General features: G+C 48.4%; 3 protein-coding genes across 5 annotated transcripts; 1 reads left to right on the forward strand and 2 right to left on the reverse strand.

Annotated features, from left to right (window-relative positions):
- Positions 1 to 438: 438 nt before the first annotated feature.
- Positions 439 to 3928, reverse strand: LOC308591373 (small ribosomal subunit protein bS16m-like). 2 transcript variants are annotated; one of them, XM_081202099.1, is made up of 4 exons: positions 3785 to 3928; positions 2829 to 2853; positions 1683 to 1943; positions 439 to 603 (listed from the first exon to the last, which is right to left on the reverse strand). In XM_081202099.1, exons 1-4 carry the CDS (start codon positions 3911 to 3913, stop codon positions 479 to 481), a joined length of 540 nt encoding a protein of 179 aa, XP_081058225.1. In that variant the 5' UTR covers positions 3914 to 3928; the 3' UTR covers positions 439 to 478. The 2 variants fall into 2 exon arrangements, with proteins under 2 accessions (XP_081058225.1, XP_081058226.1); XM_081202100.1 differs by lacking the exon at positions 3785 to 3928 and adding an exon at positions 3686 to 3761 and having other exon boundaries at positions 444 to 603.
- Positions 3929 to 4561: 633 nt separating this feature from the next.
- LOC308591459 (coiled-coil domain-containing protein 27-like) lies at positions 4562 to 17644 on the forward strand. Its single transcript, XM_081202227.1, has 13 exons — positions 4562 to 4715; positions 5495 to 5716; positions 5888 to 6014; positions 7256 to 7387; positions 7836 to 7981; positions 9234 to 9383; positions 10461 to 10691; positions 11889 to 12084; positions 12693 to 12823; positions 14496 to 14573; positions 15585 to 15797; positions 17176 to 17280; positions 17401 to 17644. The coding sequence occupies exons 2-13, from the start codon at positions 5543 to 5545 to the stop codon at positions 17527 to 17529; spliced, it is 1812 nt and encodes a 603-aa protein (XP_081058353.1). The 5' UTR covers positions 4562 to 4715; positions 5495 to 5542; the 3' UTR covers positions 17530 to 17644.
- Positions 17645 to 18825: 1181 nt separating this feature from the next.
- On the reverse strand, positions 18826 to 23144 carry LOC308591374 (small ribosomal subunit protein bS16m-like). 2 transcript variants are annotated; one of them, XM_081202102.1, is made up of 4 exons: positions 23051 to 23144; positions 22094 to 22118; positions 20067 to 20327; positions 18826 to 18988 (listed from the first exon to the last, which is right to left on the reverse strand). In XM_081202102.1, the coding sequence occupies exons 2-4, from the start codon at positions 22104 to 22106 to the stop codon at positions 18864 to 18866; spliced, it is 399 nt and encodes a 132-aa protein (XP_081058228.1). In that variant the 5' UTR covers positions 22107 to 22118; positions 23051 to 23144; the 3' UTR covers positions 18826 to 18863. The 2 variants fall into 2 exon arrangements, with proteins under 2 accessions (XP_081058228.1, XP_081058227.1); XM_081202101.1 differs by lacking the exon at positions 23051 to 23144 and adding an exon at positions 22952 to 23027 and having other exon boundaries at positions 18829 to 18988.
- Between the last annotated feature and the right edge of the window lie 538 nt (positions 23145 to 23682).

Genomic DNA, 23682 nt, shown 5'->3' on the forward strand with positions numbered 1-23682 from the left:
AAATGCACATTTGCTCTATTCCGTGACAAGAAACACACATTTCAGCCTTCCGGATTCTTAATTGGTGCCCAGATCCAAACATCAACAAAAACCACTGCCACCCCACTTGGGAACCCTCATGCAAAGTTTGGTGGCAATATCTCAGGAGGCGGTATGAACTCATGCCAAAAAATGGGTGAAGTCACACCCAAAATGTTTCAGTACGCTATGGTAATTCCAAATGGTGCCTGGAGTTCAAACATCAATGCATGCCTCATCTTAGAAACCTTCATCCCAAGGTTGGCAATGGTATCTCGAGAGGTGGCCAAACCTATCCCAGAAAACGGGAAAAGTCATGCCAAAGTGATGTTTCGTTCTGCCACCTTGAATCAAAATGGCACACAGCATCCAAGCATTAATGTATTAATGCACAACAGGCGGTCCTTCATCCTGGCACTGCCTTCGAGGAGCTGGTAGCGAGAGCCCCACACTTTGCTCTTTATTCATTCTGAGCTGGGCTTGCTTCTTCCTGAGCAGCCCTCTCAGCCTGCTGGGCTTGTGCTTTCCTCACTCTTTCGGCGTTTGTGATGGTCATCGGATGCAGGGGGAGGAATCCAGAAAGCCCTGGGCGGAGGAAAGAAAAGGCACTTTGCTGTTGCTGTCTATACTCTTCACAGCAAGGGTGGGGGAACCTCTCTCAGCCTGATGGGTCACATTCGCTTCCGGTCAACTTTCCAGGGGGCATGTATGAATGGTGCGTGAGGCCAGAGGCAAAAGCGGCTGGAGCAATTTGTGCAGTTATTACCTTTGCACAATAGGCTGCTTTCCCTATCCTCCATCCAGGAAGCTAAGCAAAGACACATTATCAGAGTTCAAGCCAGACACCTGAGAGTGTGAAGCAGGAGCAGTGAGGGGATGTGGCTTAGGCAGAATTCTGAGGGCCAGATACAGAGGGCTGGAGGGCCACATTTCATCCCTGGTTCTGAAGCTCTCCTTCCCTGCATTATGTCTCGAGATCAACTGTCTAAAGCATAGCACGGTGGGGAGAGTCAGGACACACAAAATCTGGAGTTCATCGCCTTCAGAAAATGTACCGAAAATTTTGCAGTCATATGTCAGGGGTGCATGCTGCTGTTAAGACTACAACTCTCATCTGACCCAATGGCCAATGGTTAGGGATAATGGGAGTTGGGAGTCCAAAAAGATACAGCTTCCCCAACGCTAGGCTTAAGCGCAAAGCTGTGAGAGAACTGATTGCCTGGTTGCCCGTGACATCAGGAAGCACGCTGTGCTTTCTGTTCCACTTGTTCCCCCAGACAAATTTTCAGCTTAAAAATAAACGGGAGGATTAAGAAAAAAAAATCCTGCATTGAAGGTAGTTGAATTGGAGGAGCCCTGGGGCCCCTTATACCCTCGTATGATTTTACGAATCATCATTATCAGGAACTGCCTAAGTTCAATGGATAACTGTACAATAATCAGAATTTTATTCAGCAAAACCCCACCACAAGGATAGGTTAAAATAATGCAGGAGTTTGGCATGGTGGGGAAACCATTCAAAATATAAAACACATTTAATTTTTGTATAAATGCTTTGTTCAACAAGCAAAATGTCAATCTAAGTAAGGGAACACAGAAAGCGACAACAAAACAGGAGCAACATCCCCCCCCCCCAAAAAAAGAAGGTAACCAGGTGGCATTACCCAGAAGTTTCTCGACGGGCTTGGTGAGATGGGCGCCATTGGCAATCCAGTATTTCAGCCGCTCGAAGTTCACACCAACGATCCTCTCATTGTGGTCGTTGGGAAGCGGGTCGTAGCACCCAATCTGCTCCAGGTGCTTCCCGTCCCGGGCTCGCTTGTTCTGTGCAGCCACGATCCGAAAGTAAGGCCTGTTGGCGCAGCCACCCATAGCAAAGCGGATGACGGTATGCGCGTTGTAGTACTTTTTCAGGAGGCAGTGCCCTGGAAGGGAGACCGTGCAAAGGCAATGTCAACAGAAACCCTGCATTTATTGAAGATTTCCCTCCAGTGGTTAAACAAGCTGAAGGAAATACTTCTTTACACAGAGCACAGTTAAGCTGTAGAACTCGCTCCCAATGGAGGCAGTGATGACCACCAACTCCATAGTGCTTTTCTTCATCTGCAATATATATCACTCATAAATGCTGATTTTTGTTTTTACACCCCACCCCACCCCGCCTAGAAGTACCAAATATCTGTTTAGTTACAGTTAATTTTTAAGTCGTTTCAGTCTTTAAACAATGGTAAAAAAAGGTAAAGTTAAAGGACCCCTGACAGCCAAGTCCAGTCGCAGATGACTCTGGGGTTACAGTGCTCATCTCGCTTTACAGGCTGAGGGAGCCGGCGTTTGTCGCAGACAGTTTTTCCGGGTCATGTGGCGCAACGGACCACAAAGCAGAGCAGCACTCCGAAACGCCGTTTACCTTCCTGCCGGAGCGGTACCTATTTATCTACTTGCACTTTTTGGCGTGCTTTCGAACTGCTAGGTTGGCAGGAGCTGGGACCGAGCAACGGGAGCTCACCCTGTCACAGGGATTCGAACCGCCAACCTTCTCATAGGCAAGCCCAAGAGGCTCAGCGATTTAGACCGCAGCGCTACCCACGTCCTTTAAACAATGGTACCATTGAATGCAACCTCGCCGTCGCTCCCGGAACCCGTTCTGGGGGCTGGGGTCGGGGGAAGCTGGGGCTTCCCCCGCCCCCAGCCCGGCAAGCTCGGGTGGGGGGAATAATTCCCCCCTTTATTTCCCCCCACCCCCCAAAAAATAAGTGCGTCCTATGGGCCAGTGCGCCCTATAGGGTGAAAAGTACGGTAATCCCACTTACCCAGCTGAACCATGATGTCTGGTTCCTGTAGAGAAGGGGAAACAGAGGTAACAAATCAGATCCCAACACTCAGTAGCAGTCTCATATTAAAACAAAGAAAAAAGAGCCATCAGCTTACAGTTATGAAATGAGGAACCAGGCTACCTAAATTTCTGCAATTCTGAAATAAATGAGAGAGGGGGATGTGGAATAGAAGTTAAGCCCAGGGAATGAGAGCACAGAATCCTTGTGGTCTATTCCTCAATTATCCCTAACCCAGAAATGTAGACAGCTCTTTTTATACAGTCAGACCACCAGTCCATTTACAACTGCCACCTTTGTTCTGGCAAAATATAGGACAGGATCGGGCAGAGCAGTTGGGGGGGGGGTTATTATTTTTTTCCCAGCTGGTGCTGAAGTGAATTCAAAGCAATCTATTACAATCTATTGGCGTCTCTGAAATTTTTCACACACCCACATTCACGAAGTTGTAAATCTGTCTGTGCTTGGCTACCCACAGCTTAAATACATGACCTTTCTCACACCCTTTCGAACACATGCATTTGGAGAGGATGCCTAACTTGGCAGAGTAAGAGAGACACACACAGAGAGAGCATCTTATACTGAAATATGGGACAATCCTGTATTATACAGGACAGGCGGCGACCCTGAATTTAGCAGTTATCTATCCGCAGCGGCTCTGCAAGGTCTCACATAGCGTACACTCCCTACCTTGGGACCTTCCAGATGCAAAGCAGATGCTCAACCACTGAGCTACGCTCCTTCCCCTCAAAATAAAGTAAGGAGCTAGTCCACATGGTTCCGAGAAAAGGGGCTGATTGAAGCAGCCGGCTTCTCCCCCGCGTGGCGAGCTGTACCTGCTGCCTGAGCCCTTAGCTGCTATTCCCCAAACCCGCGCAAGGCAACTCGGCGCGCTCACACGACCTCAAAGCGACAACCGTAGAGACGCTACTTACAAGGTCCTGGAGGTCGGAAATCACGTGAGGAGCCCGAGTCGGCCGCGCGCATGCGGCGGAACGAGCGTGGGAGAGGCGACCAATCAGAACTCGGTGTATTAAAAAAAAAGACACGAGGCCGAAGCGCATGCGCCAGAGGGCGACGGGAGCTGTAGTTCCGCTTCCGCGTTGCTAAGCAACCGCATTAGGCCGCGCAGGCAGGGAACCAGCCAGCGCGCTCCTTGGCCGGGCTCCGGCTCGCGCGGCCCGTGTCCCCTTGGCAGGTGAGGGGGAAGGAGGAGGAGGAGGAGCAGAACCAAGCGAAAGGCCAAGAGAAGCTTCAGCACAACGGCCGGAGAGAGAATAAGAGAACAGGCCCCGCCTCTGCCTTTTGGCCCCGCCCCTTTGGCCCCGCCCTTGTTGCGCTTGCCGGCTTCCGATGCGCATGCGTGCGCTGGTAGCCTTCATAGAATCGTCGTTGGAAGCTTTTCCCAGGGTCCAACCCACTGCGAGGTTTAAAGCACCCCAAACATATTAAATTGACTTCTTTTTAATGGATTAATTGATGAATTTAAATAAATATGCACATCATCGAACCTTGATATAGGTGCTTAAAAAAAAAGTATAGAGATAGTGTGGTATATACGCTGAACTTAAAATTTAACCACCCACACTTAAAATTGTGTGCTGTCGCATGTTAGGACAGGCTGTCTGTAATCTTCTCTCCCCCCCCCCCACTTCTTTTCCAGTTGTTAGAACATACTAGCACATCGAAAACAGCTGGAAAAGGAAAGAAATGTGGGTCTCTCCTTGTTGACTCAGCCCCACCATTTTATAATTTGTCTTTCCAGACGGATCGACAAAAACATTTGATTGGTTCATCTAGCCACTAAACCTTGCGGCCCTGAAATAGATTGCTTTATGCCACGTTCCTAACTGCATTTACTCAAAGGTAAGCTTTAAGAGTGGTAGTGATGTTATTTGTGGAGGATAAGGTTACCTGTGGCTACTAGACAGCTGTGCTCTGCTGTCGAAGGCAGTAGACCTCTTGAATACCTTTTGCTGGGAGAGAGTATATCTTCACTCCGGTCCTGCTGACAGGCTTCCCAGGGGCTTCTGGTTGGCCACTCCAAAGACAGGACTTTGGACTTTTATTATTGTGAATTCAATTTTTATATCGCCAGCTATCAAAAGATCCCAGGGCTATGTCCAACATTAAAAACACATTACAGAACATCCATGATAAAAAACATAAAAAGCATACATACAGACAGCCTAATTAGGCAATAGTCATCATCACAGTCCTCTCCAACACACTTTCCACAGGCTAGAGGTTATTTAGTGGCTAAAGGCCTGGGTAAAGAATAATGTTTTTGTCTGGTGCCTAAAGACATGTAATGATGGCTCTGGGGAGAGTGTTCCACAATCGGGGAGCCACCACAGAAAAGGCCCGGCTCTTGTCACCCTCCAAACTTCTCTGGGATGGGGGATGTAGAGAAGGGCCTCAGATGACAAGCGCGTGGTCCAGGTTGGATTAGCCATTGGCCTGATCCAGCAGCCAAGCTCGTCTCAGTCATAAGTATGTCCCACTCATGTTCAGTAGGCGTGTGTGGGGGGGTGTCTATCCACAGACACAGTGTGCATAGGCTCACAGTCTTTGTTCAGTCCTATATACCCCATCTGACAATAAGAAGGTCTCTTTTTCTCATAACGGGCTTTTAAATTTTGCAGGGCTCTTTACCCCTTTGTTGCAACGGGAGCAACTGAGCCGCTGCCCTCATGGAGGAACGCGACACCTTGATGAGGAAGAGCTTCACAGTGCTGCAGGAAATGAGCAAACGGAAGCAGCGGCAGCAGTCGCAGCAGAACAATCCGGTGTGGACTCCTCCATCCAGCGGCAAAACCATCTCCAGCAAAGCAGGCCAAGCAGTGAGGGAGTACTATGAGAAGCAGGTAGGCAAAGCCTTGATACGAGCAGAATCCTAGCACGAATTTGAAAGGGCCCTGGACATCATTTAGTCCAGCCCTGCCTGCTCAGTGCAGGATGCCGTTAACAGCAGAGGTTGCCGATGTGGTGCCTCCTTTTTCGTCTCCTTTGCACCCTCAATTCCTCTCCTTCCCCAGGCTAAGGAACAGCTGGCGAGCCCTACAAGGTCTCCCTACATGCCCGAGGAGGAACTGTGGAAATCCTTCCTCATGCGCCCTGGGTGCCCCAGGTACAGCCACAAAGCTACTTCAACATCTGACCTTGGTAAGGCTCAAGAGGAAGAGGCAGTCTCTGTGGGAGACCAGGGTGGTGTAGTGGGCTGGAAGACAGCTTTCCCCAACCTATGGTTCTCCATCCAGGCACTGCTGGGCTGCAACTCCCATCAGCCCCCAGCCAGCATGGCCAATGGTAAGTAGTGGTGGGAGCTGGGAGTCCAACAACATACGGAAGGCAGCAGGTTCCCCATCCCTGAGTTAGGTGGAGCAATGGGCTGTGTTTTTCTGTGGTGCAGAGATGGGGAACCTCAGCCCAGCACCAAAGATGGTCCTTCAAGCCTCTCTTTTGGGCCTTTGGGACTCTCTCCAGGCTACATCCTGTTCACAGCCCACACCCCTGCTGTGTACCTGCATGTGTGCTTTTGTCTGGCTGAGATGCATCATTGTATTCTGTTAACATCTCCTTTCCTTTCCCTAGCTAGCAGGACCAGTGGTTCAAGGATGATGGGAATTGTAGTCCAAAAACAGTTGGAGGCCCAAGTTTGGGAAACTCTGCCCTAGTCCTACACTCCACCCTCGTCAACACACAGGAAGGATAGAGAGAGGTGGGGGGGTGCCTATAGAGACTAGTCTACCGCAAAAGTTTACATTTATCGCTCCACCCAGTTTTGCCTCTGGCCTCACCCACCACTAGCATGTGGCCCCCCAGAAGGTTGCTGAAAAGGAAATGTGGCCCTTGGGATGAAAAAGGTTCCCCACCCTGCTCTGGGGGCTGCACTCAAGCAGGTGAGATGTGTGCAGTAGCTAGGAGCAAGCAGTCATCAAAGTACTTTAATGAGCACCTTTCCATCCATCATCAATCAAGAAGGCATCCTAACTGAACTCAAGAAAATCTTACTTGAACTGTCAGGATGTTGACGTACATTCCAGATAACCGACTCCTGAGCTTGCTAAGTGCTGTTGTAACCCTAACCTGCCCCTCTTCCATAATCTTCTCACGTCCAAAATGTCTCTTCGGGTGGGCATGAGAACCAGTGGTCCTCCAGGATGTTGCTGGACTTCAGTTCCCACCAGCCTCAACTATCATGGCCAGTGGTCAGGGAAGAGGGGAGTTGTGATCATCCAACAACCTGCTGAGAGCTGAAGGTTTTGTTTTGCTGCATGCTGCATGCTGTCTAAACTGAAAAAGTGGTGCCTCCATTATTGGCGATTTCCATGCACTGTGTGTGTGAAAGACCCATGTAACCGTCTCCTTCCTCCTCCTCCTCCTCCGCCCCCTTCTCCTTGCAGGGAATGAGATAACCAAAGGCCACCTGCCTTGCAACATCAGCACCATAGGTCTGTCCTCCCAGCTCTCCTTGGAAGAATGGAACTTGATACTTCAGAGACCAGGTATCTTTGAGTCAAAGAGCTGCCTCAGATGTGAGTGCCTTTGTCTGACTTGCTGGTTCCCACACAGATCCCTCCCCTCCCCTCCCCTCCCCTTCCTGCTGCAAACCGGAGTTTACATCTCAGGACAATGCAGAAAGGGGTGTGGGGCAGGCAGCTTTTGCTATGTTTAAACAAAAGTGCAGTGCTTTCGTTTCAGCTGCTATAACTCGCCTCTTTTCAGGCAACTGAGCTGGACAATTTCTAGCCTTCCGATGCGGTACATCCCAGGACAGCCTTCTTTTTATAATGGCAATGTATTAAATGTATCGTTAAGGGCTCCACTATTGCCCATGGCACCCTGGGTGCTTCCAGACGATTGCTAGACCCGTGTGGGTTTCAGTCGCATCCCAGCAGATTCAGGACTAGCATCGGAGATGATCCATAGCACTACCTTGACGGTGCCTTTCTCTCCTCCACTCCGTTGCCATTGCGCGCACAGATTGTCCAGCCTCATCTACTCAGAGCATGTCTGGGTTGCGTAAGTGGAAAAGTTTCACCGAGGGCTTCACAGGCGACGTCTACCTGAAAAGCCAAACCCGCAAAGGAAGCAGAATCCCATGGTACGTCAGTCTGCTGCAGGAAAAGGTAAGGATGTAACTGTCAAAGCAGCTTGGCAGAGGAAAGGGAGCAGGGAACTGGGCCGTGCAAGGCTTACTGGAAAGCACTGGCACTGGCCAGGCCCATCCTGGTACCCTGGATGCTGAGCATGGGGGGACTCATGCCTGTAGTGGAGTGCTTCAGTATAACCACACTGTTGTGATGTTTAAGGCAACTTTACTTGGTCACAGCAGCAGCCTCTGGGGAGAACGCAAAAGTGGAAACTGCAAGCCTATGAATTACGCAGGCTTATATAGAGCCATGCCCTCACCTTAGTTTTACAGGTGCATGGAAACTAAGTCCCGTTCTCAGGCGGAAAGCATGCCTGCCATATTGGAGCCTGCTCTCCATCAGACAAACATTAATACAGCCAGAGTAATAGAGCTATCCTTCTGTAGTTACAGTTTTTTATACCATGTGTAGGCTATTTATCAAAGCATATACAGTTCTACAATTTCCACTACGTGCCCTTCCAGGGAGGCACTCGAAAGTGGGCCTTCTGGTGCAGGTCAGTGGATCTGAGTAGGTTCAACACCAGGAGAAGCACTCTGAAAGATATAGGGGTCCCGAACTACACGGGCCTTTATAGACCCAAGTCGGCATGATGAATTGGGGCTTGGGAACATACAGCTGATGGAAAGATCTCTGGCTCCTGGAGATTGTCTGCCTGTCAGAGTAAAAAATATTGGGCTACATCAGTAGTCTTCCTTGTATCTGAACATGGCTGTCTTCCCTCCCTACCCCATATAACAGTCAAGGGCACCTGTTTTCAGCTCGAGGCCACATTCCCTTGTGGAGAGCCTTCTGCGGGGCCCGCATGCCAGCAGGGGGCACAGCCGGAGGTGAAAAGTAGGCAGGGCAGCGGGGGCAGCTCTTTCCCTTTGCACAGCAGCCTACATTCCAGCAGGGCTTCTATACAGAAGCATCCATTTCTCTATACTCTGCCAAGGCAAGTAAGAGGCATGAACCGAGCTCTGGAGCACCTTCCAGCCAGGCAGAAACTCTCAAGGAGGGCATAGAGTGGGGCCAGTAAGGGGGAATGGCCGAGGAGTGCTGCAAGGGCCAGGAAGAACAGCCTGGGCGGCTGCATTTGCCCTGTAACCTGAGGTTCCCCACCCTTGCCATGTAAATGGACAAAGTGTTTATTGCCCTGGTGGGGCACCCATGTCATGCAACTGTAGGAAGTGTCTTTGAGGTCTCAACCTGGCTGTTCCCATATCTCCCCCCCTTGCCCCCCCAGGATACAACTTTGCAAAAGATGGAAGCAGAACTCGTCCGCAAGGATGACGTGATCTCAGTCCTCCGGGAGGAGCTGGAAGTGATGCAGATGCAGCTGGACCAGGCCCAGCAGGGGGGTGAGCTCACCCCAGTGGAGAGACCCGCCCAGAAGGTTGGCCCAGTCCTTCTTCTCTGTTTATTCATTTACTGCCTTTCTGTCCTGCTTTTCCTCTAAGGAGCTGAGATTGGCGTATACGTGGTTCTCCCCTGCTCCACATTTTACTCTCACAACAGCCCTGAGTGGTAGGTTAAGCTGAGAGGCTGAGGCTAGCTCAGGGTTAACTAGCAGGCTTCACACCCAAGTGGGGATCTGAACCCGGGTCTCCCGGGTCCTAGTTTGGCACATGAACCACTGTTTTTTAAATTTTCATTTCAACAATTTGCATGTCGCTTAACAGCTATACAGTAAGACTAAATGTGAGTTAAAACTATGAAATCAGCATTCACTTGAACAACCTGCTGAGATAATCTTTGGAAAAGAAAAAATTCAGGAAGCACTGGACATTCAACAGGCCTGCCTGACCTCAACCGGAAGGGAGCGCCACAAAAATGGGATCCAAGGGACTGAACACAGAGAGGCTCCTAGTGGATACGAGCCATGGGGGACCACTGGCAGCTACCTCATTGCAGGGTGTTGGACTGGATAATCCCCATGGTCCCTTCCAACCCTACAATTCTATGATTCTCTGATTCCTGCATTGCGGAGGGTTGGACTAGATGACTCACGAGGTCCCTTGCAACTCTGCAGTTCTATGAAAAGAAGGATCCCGAACCACACGACACTACATTGGCTGTCTGTGTGTAATTCTGTAAGCCTCTATATGTGCCAGGGGCTCTTACTTTGCAATCCAACTAAAGGGAGAGCAGGGCAAGTGAATGCACAGCCTCTGTGCTAATGGCAAATGCTTGGAGATATGCTTGGTGGATTCGCCCTCAGTGGTGGCTGGTGCCCATAGGGATTGGTAGGATGGAAGGCCTGGAGGCCAACAGTAGGTGGCGCCAAAGCCAGTGGCAGGTACAGCCAGAGTCAATGGCAGGCAGAGTCCCTATGCTTCCTATGCTTTGCATCCTCTGTGCCCAGTATTTCCTACAACAGTTCTGAGATAACCTTGCAAGTTCTAGCAGCATTTCCCCAAGTTACTGGAAGGGCTTCAGTGCCTTCTGAATCTTTTATCCCTCTCCTTAAAAGGAACCGGAAGAAAAACTTGCGGTGCAAGTGAGTGACCCAAACCTGCGCAGGCGAGGTGTCTCTCTGCCGGTCCTTATGAAGCAGAAGAGCATCCCGGAAGAATTTCGGCAGGAATTGGAGCGGTTGAAATTGGAGGTGGCCCAGACAGATAAACAGGTGGACTCCAAGATGGCTCTCCTTAGCAAGACGCTGCTGAAGGATCAGAATGAACTGGAGCAGCTGGAGAAAGAGGTGAGCCCAAAGGCCAGTTGGGGAGAAATTTTCTACACTCGTAGCAAATTCATTTCCCAAGCTCTGGTGTCCATAGAGCCGAAACAGCACCGTCCACACAAAAGAGGGGAAGTTTCTGCAGGTATGGGGAACACACAAAGATTTGCAGAAGTACAGAATGTCTATGGGGCTGGGCAGAACCCTGCCCCCTCCTCAAGCTAGAGATGGGCACCCTTTGACCTGTGGTTCAGTTGTGGCCCCCAGAATTGCCTAACTGGCCCTTGGGAGTCCCTTTCCCTTGCTATCCTGCTTTTCCCCCAGGCCACAGCAAGACCTCATTCTCTAGTGTCCAAACTGACCTGGCTGGCACCCTCCTTATCAGGGTCAGAGTCAGCAGTGGTGAAGTTAGGTGGTTTTAGACTCTGGTCTTAAGGACCCTATTCCTTTAGAAGGTTCAATCCCCAGTGTCTCCAGGTCACCCTCTTGAGGTGCTGCCAGTCCATGTAGACAATGCTGAACAAAGTGGAGCAAGCTTCTGGCTTGGTTTAAGAAAGGTTTTATGTGCCTAAGTCATCCTCATCACTTTGCTTACTTCCAAATGTGGTCCGACCTGCTGCTGCATTTAACGGGTGCCCATCTGCTCACTCTGTGGGGTCCCAGGACCTGTGCCCTAAAGTTCTGACTCGTTGGTGAGTAAAAGGTCTAATCCAGGCAGGGGAAATGGAGGAAGAAGGGGAAATGTTTGAGTAGAGGAACCTAGCAGAGGCCAGTTTCCTCATTTTCCAGTTGTAAATTTGGTTCTGCACATTTCTACAGCAATTTGCACTTTTGAAGGAAAAAAACCCCCCAACAACCCCTAAATTCTAATGAGAATTCACCAGTATTTTTGTGTGGATTTCTCCTAACATACCCTTTTTTGGGGGGTGGATGCAGTTTCCCCTACTATAATGCATTTTTGAATGCTGTTTTCAGTAAGGTATGCATTTCTATGCAAATCTTCTCCTTAGGGTGTGCATATTTTGCATGCTTTTCTTGCTTGGAGAGCCGCAGTACAAAATTTGGAGAAGTGCAGATTTCAAAGGCTAATTGTGTTCCAGCTCACGTGTTGCTTTGAGAAGTACGGATTGTGTAGTTTCCTGTTAAAACGCGAACAAAATTGGCTTTCTCCCATGCCCTTACTTTGGCATCCCAGTCTTTCTTTGTGCTCTCTCTGCACAGTACTCTGAAATACAGGAAAAGGTACGCTTGGAGGGCAAGGAAGAGATGCGTGTGGAAAGTGGGTCTTACGAAGAAGTGAATACGGAAGAATCGGAAGAGGAGCTCCTTTTTAGCAAGCTTCTCGAGTTCCAGAGGATGAACAACAAGCTGTACGACGAGCTGCAGAAAGTGAAATTTGATTATGACATGGCCAAGGGTAACTTTGGAAAGCTGAGATGGTTATATATATATATATATATATATGGAAATGGGTTGGCTAATATTTTCCTTGGGGAACCAAGAGTCACCCCTTCTGGAGGCAATCTCACATTGTAGGCACTGATTGAAATGGAACTAAGGTGAGGCCACTGAGAAACAAGAGGGAGTTGTGAGCATGCTCAGTGGAACCCTGAGGTTAGTTGAAATGCAAAACAATCATTTTGGAATCCTAAGCGGGTGACCTCCTCAAGAGCCCAATGAGAGCTGAGCATGCCCAGCAACCATGGATTGCTGAGTGTTGGTTGGAAAAAGAAAAGAAAACCAGGGAATGGAGAATGGAATGGAGTTTCCTGGGATTGGGCATGGTAGCCCATTGGAAAAAGCAAAGAAAACCAGGGCACAGGGAATGGAATGGAGTTTCCTGGGATTGGGATTGGTTGTCCATTGGACGAGAGCATGCCTGCAAGAAGGCAAAAACAAAACAGCAACATTGGTTTGCAGGTCCCTCTCTTGTTAATTCAGAGGGTTCATGCTAGTGGAGAGTTTCTGGCGATCCATACTGGGTGGCCTCGATCACATTCATGGGCTTTTCTTTTGATTCCCTAGGCGCGTTATCTTCCTTGCAAAGGCAGCTATCCTTTGAGGCATCCCAGCTCAGGAAAGTTCACGCAGAGCGAGAATCATTGCAGAAGGAGCTGAGGGAGCGGGGAGCTCAGCTGGAAGCCATGTCTAATAAAGTATGTTGATTGGGGGGTTTACACAGTTCTGCTGGGTTTGGATTGCGGGGAAGGCTGAGAATTCTTTTAATTTTTTAAGGCGTGCTCTTAAATAGCTGAATGCATGAGATGGTGAGGAGGGGGTCGTTTCTCAGTGGTTGAGCACCTGCTTTCTGTAAGGAAGGTCTCCACTCCAGGACACTTTTAAAGATGTAGGGAATTCAAATTAATTTGATGTGAATTTGTTACAAATTAAGAATCGAATGGAAAACAACTACGGGGTGGGAATGATTAAGTTTTTTATATACACAGATGGAGGGAAATGAAGGTTTTGTTTCAGAAATAATAATTAATGGGTTAATGTGGATTGATAAACGGATGAGCAATCCTCACTTCATAACATTGGAAATGTTAACTAGTGTACAAGCAGGAATTGACAAATGAATGGACAAGTACAAAAGGGGGAAATTGTGAATTAGAGATAATTATGAAATATAAGCAGCAATAAGGGTTAATTATTGGCACATCTGGGAAGCCATTATTTATTTATTTTTTAAAAAGTTGTACAGTGATACCTTGGGTTATGAACTTAATTCGTTCTGGAGGTCAGTTCTTAACCTGAAACTGTTCTTAACCTGAGGTACCACTTTAGCTAATGGGGCCTCCCACTGCTGCTGCACAATTTCTGTTCTTATCCTGAAGCAAAGTTCTTAACCCGAGGTACTATTTCTGAGTTAGCAGAGTCTGTAACCTGAAGCAACTGTAACCCGAGGTACCACTGTATTAAAGTTGTTTAATTCATTATGGATTTGTAAAAATAGATAAAAATTAACTGGAGAAAGAGAAGGTATCCAGTTCAATCCCCGCTATCTCCAGATAAGGATTTGGAACAGCCTCCTCTCTGAAACCCTGGACAGCCACTGGCATTCATGCAGCCAATCCTGAGCTAGTTGGACCAGTAGTCTGACTCAGCATAAGATAACTTCCTAGGTCCCTGAGAGGGCTGAGAGAATGGATTGGCCCCTCTACATGTTTCTAGCAGGTTTGCTGCTAAGATCTTCATGGCCTTATGGTGAGATGGCAGGTCTGTGGCTGGCTGGAGGTTCACGTGGCACTTGGAGGAAGTTGCCATGGCTTAGTGGTAGAGCATCCGCTTTGCAAGCAGAATTCTCCTGGGTTCAATCCCCAGCATCTCCAGGCAGTGCTGGAAAGGTCCCCAGCCCGAGATCCTGCAGAGCTGCTGGCAGATGGGAGTAGACATAAGGACGTACCAAGGGCCCTGCTCTTGCATCAGGCCGGTGGTCCATTTTGTCCAGCATCCTGTTCTCACAGGGGCCAAAATCACAAGAGCACTCCTTCCCTCCTGTGGTTTCCAGCAACTGGTGTTCCAGTAGCATTACTGCCTCCCAACTACGGAGGCAGAGCATGGCCATTGTGGCTAGGATCCATTGACAGCCTTCTCCATGAATTGGTCTAACCCTAAATAATTGGTTGGCAGCCATCGCTACCTCCTGTGGGAGCGAATTCTGCAGTTTAAGTAATCAAGGCAATACTGAGTTAGATGCAGCTGTGCTCTGGCTGAGTCTAAGGAAGCTTCCTGTCTTCTTACGGGCTGTACCTTCCAGCTGGGATTTCCGCCGGGCCGTGAACATACTAAATGGAGCCCTTTCTCATGCTTGCCTTTTTATTTTAGTTTAGCAACTTGAGAGAGGAGAGGAAGCACGACGAAATGATGGGCTCCATCGAGAGAGAGAATTACAATCTCAGGCAGGTGAGTTGCTGCTCCCTGCCAGTAGGGAGGGCGAATATCTCAGTTTTGGTTTCTCTCATTTTTTCCGGTCTTAAACTTCGCTTCTCCACATTTCCACATCAGTTTGCATTTTTTGTGTGTGTCGGGGGTGGCGGGGAGTCCTCATGAACTTCCTCAGCATTTCCGTTTGAATTTCTCCTAATATGCCCATTGTTGCATGCATTTTCCTCTAATTTGAGGCATTTTAAAATTATATTTCCCCATATATATGCATTTGCAGGTGCGCTGCACCCTAGCGTATGCATTTCCCCCCACACCTTACCTGTCTGGGGAACTGCACTGGAAAATTTGGGGAAGTGTGAATTTCAGTGGCTGGACTGTGCTTCAGTTCATTTCTTGTTGCAGAAAGTGCAAATCAGGTGGCTTTGCCACTAAATGCAAACTGAATCCACAAAGCAGGTTCCTAAGTTCTTATTGTGGGTCTCCAATGTGGTGCCCATGGGCACCAGTGTGCTTGCCTGTAACTCCTAAGGCACCTGCAAAAGAGACTGAGCTTTTCGTACGCCATTCTTGTTTCTACAGCCTCAGCCTCTCTTACATTCAAGCCATTATTCTGTTTTGTTTTTTGCTTTATTAATTACTACATTTCTATCCCACTTGTCCTCCAAGGAGCCCAAGGAGCTGTATACGTGTCTCCCTCTCTCCACTTTTATCCTACCTTCGAGGTAGGTTAGACTGAGAGATAATGATTGGCCCAAGCTGTCCCACGACAGCAGCCATCTTCTGATATGCCGTGCCCCCACAGCAGCCATTTTGCACTCTCCTCTCACATTTCAATTATTGTTGCGCACAGTGTTTGGCTGGAGAAAAATTCGGCACAGTGTGGATTTTCAAAGGATAGCTGCGTTTCGGTTTGTTTATTAGTCTGGGAACTGCAAATTAGGTAGTTTCCCATTAGAAAGCAGACCAAATCAAAACCTCCATCCTTACTCTTTGTTACCAGTTCTATCTTTCTCCTCTCCTGCCACGCAGGACCTCGCTGATCTGGAATCCAAACTAACTGACAAGAGCCAGATGATTGATGACTTGCAGAGCAACGTCAACCGGCTCCAGGCCGAGCTGTTACTGAATCAGCACCATGTTGGGAACGAGCTGAGCCGGCAGAACGACCTGCAGAGACAGCTGGAGATCTTGCAGCGGGCAGAGCAGCAAACCAGAGTCACTCTGGAGAGCATCAGTGCCAGGGTAATCTTCTCCACAGATCGCAGGGCTTCTTCAACCACTACTACCACCCCTGTTATTGCTATTATGTCATTCTTATTACCGTTATTACCATTTGCATTTCTTATCAACCCTTCACCACAGCAGTGCAAAAATACGCTACTAAACTCAATTAAAACAAAGGCAGGGCAGTTGGTCCATCTAGCTGAGTATTGTCTACACCAGGGCTTCCCAAACTTGGGTCTCCAGCTGTTTTGGGACTACAGTTCCCATCATCTCTGACCACTGGTCCTTCTAGCTAGGGATGATGGGAGCTGTAGTCCAAAAACAGCTGGAGACCCAAGTTTGGGAAACCCTGGTCTATGTCTACTGGCAGAGGCTCTCCAGGAGTTTTGTGCCCAGTGCAACCTGCCAGGGATTGAACCCAAGACCTTCTCTGTTTAATGCATGCTTGCATGCTTACATGCATATGCGCATGTAATGTTATGAATGTACGTTTATGTCTACACAGAGGCCCAAAGTATTTTCACTAGTACCTCAGGAACAGAACTGAATTCTGTCGGTCTGCAAAACGGCAGCTCCCAGAGTCTGGTGGTTGGTGCCCATTGGAGCTGGTGGGGAGGCAGTACGTGGCACCAGAGCCAGTGACAGCTGCAGCCACTGCCAGTGACAAGCAGAGCCAGATCTAGTTTTGACTGCATCCTCCTTTCTGCAACACAAGGGCAACGCTAGGGCTAAGGAGAAGGAATTGGACAGCCAGGGCCATCCACAGGGCTGGATGTAAGCAAGAAGGCAGGCAGGTGGGGGTGAGCTGCTTATTGTGGTGCTGTACCCCATTTGCTCCTCTTCCGCTTCCCAGAGTTCCTTGGGGTAAGCCCTGCTATTTTAAATGGATAAAAATCTGAATTGAAGTTTCTAGTGCTCTTTGAAAGATGGAAACAAATCAAAAATTTGAAAATGGCATGAAACATGGCTCTCACAAATGAGTAACCGAGAATCCTGGCCGCTTCCAGAACGTCCCTGTTTCAGGGGTGCGATTCAGTCACGTGCTGGGAAATCCAGATTGTGCAACTCAGGTGGATTTGGTGTTCTTGTGCAATAAACCCACTTCCAGGGGAAAACCAGACCTTTTGCTGTAAGGAAAGTGACAGGGATATCCACTGGAAAGTGAGCGATAAGGACTGCTTGGTGCAATGTCGTTCAACCTTTTCCCAAAGAAATCAGAATAAGCAATGGTCCTACTCGGAATCTTTGTGCACGTGTATCAGGACGAATGTAGACTGGTTGCCTGGGAGAGACCTCTGCCTCACTGCATTAGCTTTGATTCTAAGGAATGACATTCTCTAATTTTTGAACTAAGGCACTGTCCACTTCATTCCCCCGCCCTTCTTTTCACTGAAAGTTTGAAAGGTTTCGGAGCAGAATCATCCAGGCAACTTACAGCACCCCTGGCACCAAGTCTCCCCAGGCCGAAATCACAGACGATGAAGTTTTAGAGTCCTTACAGGTAAAAGTAACCATGTGGAAGTCAGATTGTCACTGTGGCTGCAATGCAGAAGCGGGATGGGAGGATGGAATAGCTGCCTCCATTTCTAACAGAAAGCTCCTCTGTGGATCTGTCTTCCAGAAAATAATAACAGACCGTCTAGAGTTTTACCAGTTGCTGAAACAGAAAGGGGTGAAAGTCCCAGCTCTGGGCGCCGCCGAACCGCTCCCTCCAATCACTACCTCTAAGAAAAAGAGTTCCAGCAAATAGAGATTTGAAAGCTAAAGTCTCTCCTCTTCACATTCTTTCCTAACTGGGGCTTGATCCATTCTTGGTCATCTTTTATAATTCCTTTTCCTGACTCCAATTAAATGATTGCACGTAATGTTTAGTTTTTCTCTCTGACCCACTTGCCGCTTCCTCTTATTCTGCAAGAAACCTGCTCCTACTAGTGGTGTAAGTTGCTAATAATTTGCATTACCACCGAAACAGTCATGTCATATCGTCACAATACAGCTTGAAGACTCAGCAGTAGCAACTACTTCCAAAACCACGTTATTTAATTTTATTGCTAGGGGCCTCGTACCTCGTGTTGTGCAGGAATTCTAAGACACACACACACAAAAATCAGTGCAGTTTTTAAATCAGTGGTTGAAATCAGTGCAGGGTTCAGTCCTCCATTGTGATTCCAAAGGTGTCTGGCTGTATCCAGACATGGAAGAAAACTTGCTCCTTGATCTCAGGAACCATCGTGCCAAATTTGTGACAGTACCTTAAGAGGTGGCTAAATGAACAGACAAGCAACTTTCCAAAATATATAGCAGTCTGCATTCATGGCATAACCTTTTGGCAAGAAATTCTGTAAGTTTTAACTGTGCATCAATCTGACGCAAGTGTAAAAATTGCTCAGGAGCAACTGTTCAGATGAGATATATTTATAGGGTTGTATCCAGTTAAATCCTAATCGGAGCAGACCCACTGAAACGAATGGATCTGTTAGTCATATCCATTAATTTCAGTGAGTCTGCTATTGAGTAGGACTAACGTTGGGTACCACCCTTGACATTGATGGAATAAATATCAATAGGAGGCCAGGTCATTATCTGTGTTCAGTAAGGCACAAATAAATGCACATTTGCTCTATTCCGTGACAAGAAACACACATTTCAGCCTTCCGGATTCTTAATTGGTGCCCAGATCCAAACATCAACAAAAACCACTGCCACCCCACTTGGGAACCCTCATGCAAAGTTTGGTGGCAATATCTCAGGAGGCGGTATGAACTCATGCCAAAAAAATGGGTGAAGTCACACCCAAAATGTTTCAGTACGCTATGGTAATTCCAAATGGCGCCTGGAGTTCAAACATCAATGCATGCCTCATCTTAGAAACCTTCATCCCAAGGTTGCCAATGGTATCTCGAGAGGTGGCCAAACCTATCCCAGAAAACGGGAAAAGTCATGCCAAAGTGATGTTTCGTTCTGCCACCTTGAATCAAAATGGCACACAGCATCCAAGCATTAATGTATTACTGCACAACAGGCGGTCCTTCATCCTGGCACTGCCTTCGAGGAGCTGGTAGCGAGAGCCCCACACTTTGCTCTTTATTCATTCTGAGCTGGGCTTGCTTCTTCCTGAGCAGCCCTCTCAGCCTGCTGGGCTTGTGCTTTCCTCACTCTTTCGGCGTTTGTGATGGTCATCGGATGCAGGGGGAGGAATCCAGAAAGCCCTGGGCGGAGGAAAGAAAAGGCACTTTGCTGTTGCTGTCTATACTCTTCACAGCAAGGGTGGGGGAACCTCTCTCAGCCTGATGGGTCACATTCGCTTCCGGTCAACTTTCCAGGGGGCATGTATGAATGGTGCGTGAGGCCAGAGGCAAAAGCGGCTGGAGCAATTTGTGCAGTTATTACCTTTGCACAATAGGCTGCTTTCCCTATCCTCCATCCAGGAAGCTAAGCAAAGACACATTATCAGAGTTCAAGCCAGACACCTGAGAGTGTGAAGCAGGAGCAGTGAGGGGATGTGGCTTAGGCAGAATTCTGAGGGCCAGATACAGAGGGCTGGAGGGCCACATTTGATCCCTGGTTCTGAAGCTCTCCTTCCCTGCATTATGTCTCGAGGTCAACTGTCTAAAGCATAGCACGGTGGGGAGAGTCAGGACACACAAAATCTGGAGTTCATCGCCTTCAGAAAATGTACCGAAAATTTTGCAGTCATATGTCAGGGGTGCATGCTGCTGTTAAGACTACAACTCTCATCTGACCCAATGGCCAATGGTTAGGGATAATGGGAGTTGGGAGTCCAAAAAGATACAGCTTCCCCAACGCTAGGCTTAAGCGCAAAGCTGTGAGAGAACTGATTGCCTGGTTGCCCGTGACATCAGGAAGCACGCTGTGCTTTCTGTTCCACTTGTTCCCCCAGACAAATTTTCAGCTTAAAAATAAACGGGAGGATTAAGAAAAAAAATTCCTGCATTGAAGGTAGTTGAATTGGAGGAGCCCTGGGGCCCCTTATACCCTCGTATGATTTTACGAATCATCATTATCAGGAACTGCCTAAGTTCAATGGATAACTGTACAATAATCAGAATTTTATTCAGCAAAACCCCACCACAAGGATAGGTTAAAATAATGCAGGAGTTTGGCATGGTGGGGAAACCATTCAAAATATAAAACACATTTAATTTTTGTATAAATGCTTTGTTCAACAAGCAAAATGTCAATCTAAGTAAGGGAACACAGAAAGCGACAACAAAACAGGAGCAACATCCCCCCCCCAAAAAAAAGAAGGTAACCAGGTGGCATTACCCAGAAGTTTCTCGGCGGGCTTGGTGAGATGGGCGCCATTGGCAATCCAGTATTTCAGCCGCTCGAAGTTCACACCAACGATCCTCTCATTGTGGTCGTTGGGAAGCGGGTCGTAGCACCCAATCTGCTCCAGGTGCTTCCCGTCCCGGGCTCGCTTGTTCTGTGCAGCCACGATCCGAAAGTAAGGCCTGTTGGCGCAGCCACCCATAGCAAAGCGGATGACGGTATGCGCGTTGTAGTACTTTTTCAGGAGGCAGTGCCCTGGAAAGGAGACCGTGCAAAGGCAATGTCAACAGAAACCCTGCATTTATTGAAGATTTCCCTCCAGTGGTTAAACAAGCTGAAGGAAATACTTCTTTACACAGAGCACAGTTAAGCTGTAGAACTCGCTCCCAATGGAGGCAGTGATGACCACCAACTCCATAGTGCTTTTCTTCATCTGCAATATATATCACTCATAAATAGGGTAGGGCTCATTTCAGGAGGGGATGAGTCCGCCTATCGGGACGAGGTGGAGCGGCTCTGTGTTTGGTGTGGAGAGAACAATCTGGCTCTTAATACGGCTAAGACCAAGGAATTGGTGGTGGATTACAGGAAAAAAAAAGGCGGACATTCAGCCCTTGTATATCAACGGGGAACGGGTGGAGAGGGTGGCGGAATTCAGGTTTTTGGGAGTAGCTATCGATCAGGGCATGACTTGGAGCGCACATACCACTGCTCTGGTGAAGAAGGCCCAGCAGAGAATTTATTTCCTCAGACTTTTAAAGAAGAACAATCTGAGTGAGAGACTGCTGGTGTGCTTCTACCGAGGCTCCATAGAGAGCATTCTTACATACTGTATTTGTGCTTGGTTCTCCAGTTGTACAGCTAGGGAGAGGAAGGTGCTCCAGAAGGTCATAACCACAGCCCAAAGGATTATTGGTCATCCTCTCCCATCTTTGGAAGAACTGTACGGTTCCCGTTGTCTTAGGAAAGCAAATAACATCCTGCAGGATTCATCTCACCCGGGACACGGTCTGTTTGCACTACTGCCTTCTGGCAGGAGATATAGAAACATCAAGTCAAAGACAAATAGACTGAAAAACAGTTTCTATCCAAGAGCTGTGGCCTTTTTGAATGCTGTAACTCGATAGTGTGACCTGGGAGTTTGATGGGTGTGGTGTGGGTGTGGCTGGAATGTGGTTTGTTTGGTTGTTGTTGTTGTTTTGCTTTTGATGTTTTAAGGGATGGCATCCAATTTCGTTGCACTTTGTACAATGTTGCACTTGTGTAATGACAATAAAGAATCTATTCTATTCTATTCTATTCTATTCTATTCTATTCTATTCTATTCTATTCTAAATGCTGATTTTTGTTTTTACACCCCACCCCACCCCGCCTAGAAGTACCAAATATCTGTTTAGTTACAGTTAATTTTTAAGTCGTTTCAGTCTTTAAACAATGGTAAAAAAAAGGTAAAGTTAAAGGACCCCTGACAGCCAAGTCCAGTCGCAGATGACTCTGGGGTTACAGTGCTCATCTCGCTTTACAGGCTGAGGGAGCCGGCGTTTGTCGCAGACAGTTTTTCCGGGTCATGTGGCGCAACGGACCACAAAGCAGAGCAGCACTCCGAAACGCCGTTTACCTTCCTGCCGGAGCGGTACCTATTTATCTACTTGCACTTTTTGGCGTGCTTTCGAACTGCTAGGTTGGCAGGAGCTGGGACCGAGCAACGGGAGCTCACCCTGTCACAGGGATTCGAACCGCCAACCTTCTCATAGGCAAGCCCAAGAGGCTCAGCGATTTAGACCGCAGCGCTACCCACGTCCTTTAAACAATGGTACCATTGAATGCAACCTCGCCGTCGCTCCCGGAACCCGTTCTGGGGGCTGGGGTCGGGGGAAGCTGGGGCTTCCCCCGCCCCCAGCCCGGCAAGCTCGGGTGGGGGGAATAATTCCCCCCTTTATTTCCCCCCACCCCCCAAAAAATAAGTGCGTCCTATGGGCCAGTGCGCCCTATAGGGTGAAAAGTACGGTAATCCCACTTACCCAGCTGAACCATGATGTCTGGTTCCTGTAGAGAAGGGGAAACAGAGGTAACAAATCAGATCCCAACACTCAGTAGCAGTCTCATATTAAAACAAAGAAAAAAGAGCCATCAGCTTACAGTTATGAAATGAGGAACCAGGCTACCTAAATTTCTGCAATTCTGAAATAAATGAGAGAGGGGGATGTGGAATAGAAGTTAAGCCCAGGGAATGAGAGCACAGAATCCTTGTGGTCTATTCCTCAATTATCCCTAACCCAGAAATGTAGACAGCTCTTTTTATACAGTCAGACCACCAGTCCATTTACAACTGCCACCTTTGTTCTGGCAAAATATAGGACAGGATCGGGCAGAGCAGTTGGGGGGGGGGGTTATTATTTTTTTCCCAGCTGGTGCTGAAGTGAATTCAAAGCAATCTATTACAATCTATTGGCGTCTCTGAAATTTTTCACACACCCACATTCACGAAGTTGTAAATCTGTCTGTGCTTGGCTACCCACAGCTTAAATACATGACCTTTCTCACACCCTTTCGAACACATGCATTTGGAGAGGATGCCTAACTTGGCAGAGTAAGAGAGACACACACAGAGAGAGCATCTTATACTGAAATATGGGACAATCCTGTATTATACAGGACAGGCGGCGACCCTGAATTTAGCAGTTATCTATCCGCAGCGGCTCTGCAAGGTCTCACATAGCGTACACTCCCTACCTTGGGACCTTCCAGATGCAAAGCAGATGCTCAACCACTGAGCTACGCTCCTTCCCCTCAAAATAAAGTAAGGAGCTAGTCCACATGGTTCCGAGAAAAGGGGCTGATTGAAGCAGCCGGCTTCTCCCCCGCGTGGCGAGCTGTACCTGCTGCCTGAGCCCTTAGCTGCTATTCCCCAAACCCGCGCAAGGCAACTCGGCGCGCTCACACGACCTCAAAGCGACAACCGTAGAGACGCTACTTACAAGGTCCTGGAGGTCGGAAATCACGTGAGGAGCCCGAGTCGGCCGCGCGCATGCGGCGGAACGAGCGTGGGAGAGGCGACCAATCAGAACTCGGTGTATTAAAAAAAAAGACACGAGGCCGAAGCGCATGCGCCAGAGGGCGACGGGAGCTGTAGTTCCGCTTCCGCGTTGCTAAGCAACCGCATTAGGCCGCGCAGGCAGGGAACCAGCCAGCGCGCTCCTTGGCCGGGCTCCGGCTCGCGCGGCCCGTGTCCCCTTGGCAGGTGAGGGGGAAGGAGGAGGAGGAGGAGCAGAACCAAGCGAAAGGCCAAGAGAAGCTTCAGCACAACGGCCGGAGAGAGAATAAGAGAACAGGCCCCGCCTCTGCCTTTTGGCCCCGCCCCTTTGGCCCCGCCCTTGTTGCGCTTGCCGGCTTCCGATGCGCATGCGTGCGCTGGTAGCCTTCATAGAATCGTCGTTGGAAGCTTTTCCCAGGGTCCAACCCACTGCGAGGTTTAAAGCACCCCAAACATATTAAATTGACTTCTTTTTAATGGATTAATTGATGAATTTAAATAAATATGCACATCATCGAACCTTGATATAGGTGCTTAAAAAAAAAGTATAGAGATAGTGTGGTATATACGCTGAAC

The sequence above is a fragment of the Podarcis bocagei genome (assembly GCF_964188305.1).
Source record: "Podarcis bocagei genome assembly, chromosome: 7".
NCBI classification, from domain to species: domain Eukaryota; kingdom Metazoa; phylum Chordata; class Lepidosauria; order Squamata; family Lacertidae; genus Podarcis; species Podarcis bocagei.